At 46.8% G+C, this 2,849-nt stretch overlaps 1 protein-coding gene across 1 annotated transcript in view; it reads left to right on the forward strand.

Annotated features, from left to right (window-relative positions):
* Positions 1-2,849, forward strand: part of LOC106806801 (trithorax group protein osa-like) — a gene marked incomplete in the record, with an annotated part of 17,066 nt that overhangs the window by 8,083 nt on the left and 6,134 nt on the right. Inside the window, 2 exon segments of the mRNA XM_014808881.1 lie at positions 737-867; positions 1,118-1,230. Of these exon segments, the coding sequence (XP_014664367.1) occupies positions 737-867; positions 1,118-1,230 (244 nt within the window).

A 2,849-nucleotide genomic window follows, 5' to 3' on the forward strand; every position in this document is an offset into this window, starting at 1 on the left:
TGTGTGTGTGTGTGTGTGTGTGTGTGTGTGTGTGTGTGTGTGTGTGTGTGTGTGTGTGTGTGTGTGTGTGTGTGTGGGTATACGGGAGCTAAATGCGGGCGAGCGACAGCGCACAGTAGCGTGATTGTACGTGTAACTGACAGTGACCCTGGATTACCATAGATACCAGCACGGACATTTCGTAAGTTTGTCTGCCGGGTTACGCGTGCGTACTGCAAACCAGTTCCCGAGCAACAGCAACAATACAGAGGAGGAACATCGTGCCAGAGAGTCATCTCAAAAGCTATATACTACAAAAGTAACACATACGGTTTTGTTCTCATCTCTGTTTTGTTTGCCCTCCTAGTCCCCACTCCTAAGAAGCGTACATCCCCGTGAGGCTCGGATTGGTGCTTCTGATCGTGCGGCTGCATAAGTGGACACCGCCCTAGCATATAGGTCTGATGCCCATTCTTCCTTAGATATATTCCCCATACTTCCCTAGATATATTCCCCATACTTCCCTAGATCTGTTCCCCATACTTCCCTAGATCTGTTCCCCATACTTCCCTAGATCTGTTCCCCATACTTCCCTAGATATAATCTACACACTATATTTGAACCCCTAACATTCCTAGATCTAAACACTACACTTCCATAGATATTTGAGGCCCCACACTTCTCTAGGAGGACACCTCCCTTGCTTCCACCCCTCCCGCTAGCTACCGTCTCCCTGATTCCCGCTGTTCTATCGCAGACTTTAAGACGGCGGCGGTGTGTGAGGGATCGACGCAGATCATCGCCTGCTGGAGCGATGAGATGATGCTGGTGGAGCATGCGTACTACGACGCCATCATCCGTCCTGGCAACGCCTGCCACAGCAACCAGGTGAGATGCCCTTAGACATACGCGAGTGGGGCACATCGACGGGCGAGTAGGGCTGGGAGATGGAGGAGGAGTAGAGAGGGCGGGAGCAAGAGGAAAGGAAAAGGGAATGAGAGGTGTAAGAGAGGAGGATGGCATATGCCGTGGCCCTGAGGCACCTAGTCGTATATTAGACGTAAGGTCCCCCACTGTATACACTTGCCGTGTATTTTTCATCAGTCACCATGCGTCCTCATACCGTGTATTCTTGCAGGGAAGCAGTAATTGTGTGAACGACATCACGGAGCCGGTGCGTAAGAAGTGCTCGGGCTACGCTAGCTGTGTACTGAAGCTGCCCAGCCTACCCTTCCCCAACACGTGCGGACCAAATAATAATAATAATAATAATAATAATAATAAAACAATAATAATAATAACTAATCACGAAGAAATGTCGAGAGTTCTAATAACTATTGTGGATTTCATCCATTCGTCCCTTATGTATGTGGTCATGCAGGAACCAACTAACACGCGTTAATTCTATTATTATTCGACGATTTGAATGGACATGAACGATTAAACATCGAATATATGACTATAAAAGTGAAGGTTCATACATCATGCACGTCATATTTACATGCACTTATATCATGATCTAATTCTCACATATAGGATGTGACGGCTGGTTATATATGCATCATAAGTTTATCGCACATTAAGGAGAAACCTCGAAGGAGCGGTCAGTGATATGTATAGGTTGTGAGATAAAATTGGCTGGTCAGTGTAAATATCTCACATACTCGACGCCGTGTCGTAAACCAACATCCACTGCTTACAATCGGCTGTTGTAGAACACATATTAATAATATTTCAGTGCACGCTATATAGCTCGTGTCAACACAGCTTAACAGTCGAGACAGCTTAACGAAAACCTGTATAGGAAACCACGCGGTATAACGATCAAGCTAACTCATGCGTGAGCGCGTGAAGGTGGAGTGGCTGACTAGAAGACTGCACTTATAGCCGGTTCCTCCTTCATCGCTTAACTTTCAAATGAAACACGGTGATATTAATGTGCGACTATTGTAGTTTACTAATAGACGAGCTGCCCTTGCCGCGCTCTGCATAGATAATGTGCGGATATGTTGTGACCGCCAAAATCTCGTCGGTTGCTGAAGGAATGTGATTTTGCCAGAATTTCCCAGCGTTTTACGAGAGCACCGGCAATAACGACAAGAGATATACCTGTCTGCAGAGTCACGTTGATTTCGTTGCTTGTCAGGATGAAATTTAAAAAAGCACATCAATTAACATTATTAACTCTCCATTAATTAAAACTGTTAATATAGGCCCTCCTGTATATATTAATTCAATCGCTGAAGTTTTCTTTTCCCTTTATTGCTCTAATCTCGCGCCAGAATGCGCGCGCGCCAAATGTACGTCTTCCGTACCAAATGGAGAGACGGTCGGCACCTGCCGAGTAAGTAAACACACTCGCTAATTCATACGCTCAGTTAGTCAACACGCGTGATAGCTAGCTACCGACCGATTCATAGCCTAGACTGACCGAGTAGCGTGGTATATATAGTCAGTGACCGATTCATAGCCTAGAATGACCGAGTAGCGTGGTATATAGTCAGTGACCGATTCATAGCCTAGAATGACCGAGTAGCGTGATATATAGTCATCATAGTAGCTTTCCTGGCTGCTGCTTTGATCGCCTGCCCAGGATAGACCCGCAGGTCACTCATGCAGATGCCTTTTGGAGCTCCCTTCCTCAGAGATTTTACCGTCGGTGCGTGACCATGTAGTGAGTAATGCTTGCTCGTGACTGGTGGCCAACAACAAGGGAGTCGCGCTTTGAAAGCCGCGGCTTTACTTACATTCTCCTAGTGGGGAAGTACAGAGCGTGCGGAATCCACACACAAGCACGCCTAGACGCCTGCCAACGCCCTAGGTGTGTGTGTGTGTGTGTGTGTGTGTGTGTGTGTGTGTGTGTGTGTGTG

The sequence above is a fragment of the Priapulus caudatus genome, unplaced genomic scaffold (genome assembly GCF_000485595.1).
Source record: "Priapulus caudatus unplaced genomic scaffold, Priapulus_caudatus-5.0.1 Scaffold180, whole genome shotgun sequence".
NCBI lineage: Eukaryota > Metazoa > Priapulida > Priapulimorpha > Priapulimorphida > Priapulidae > Priapulus > Priapulus caudatus.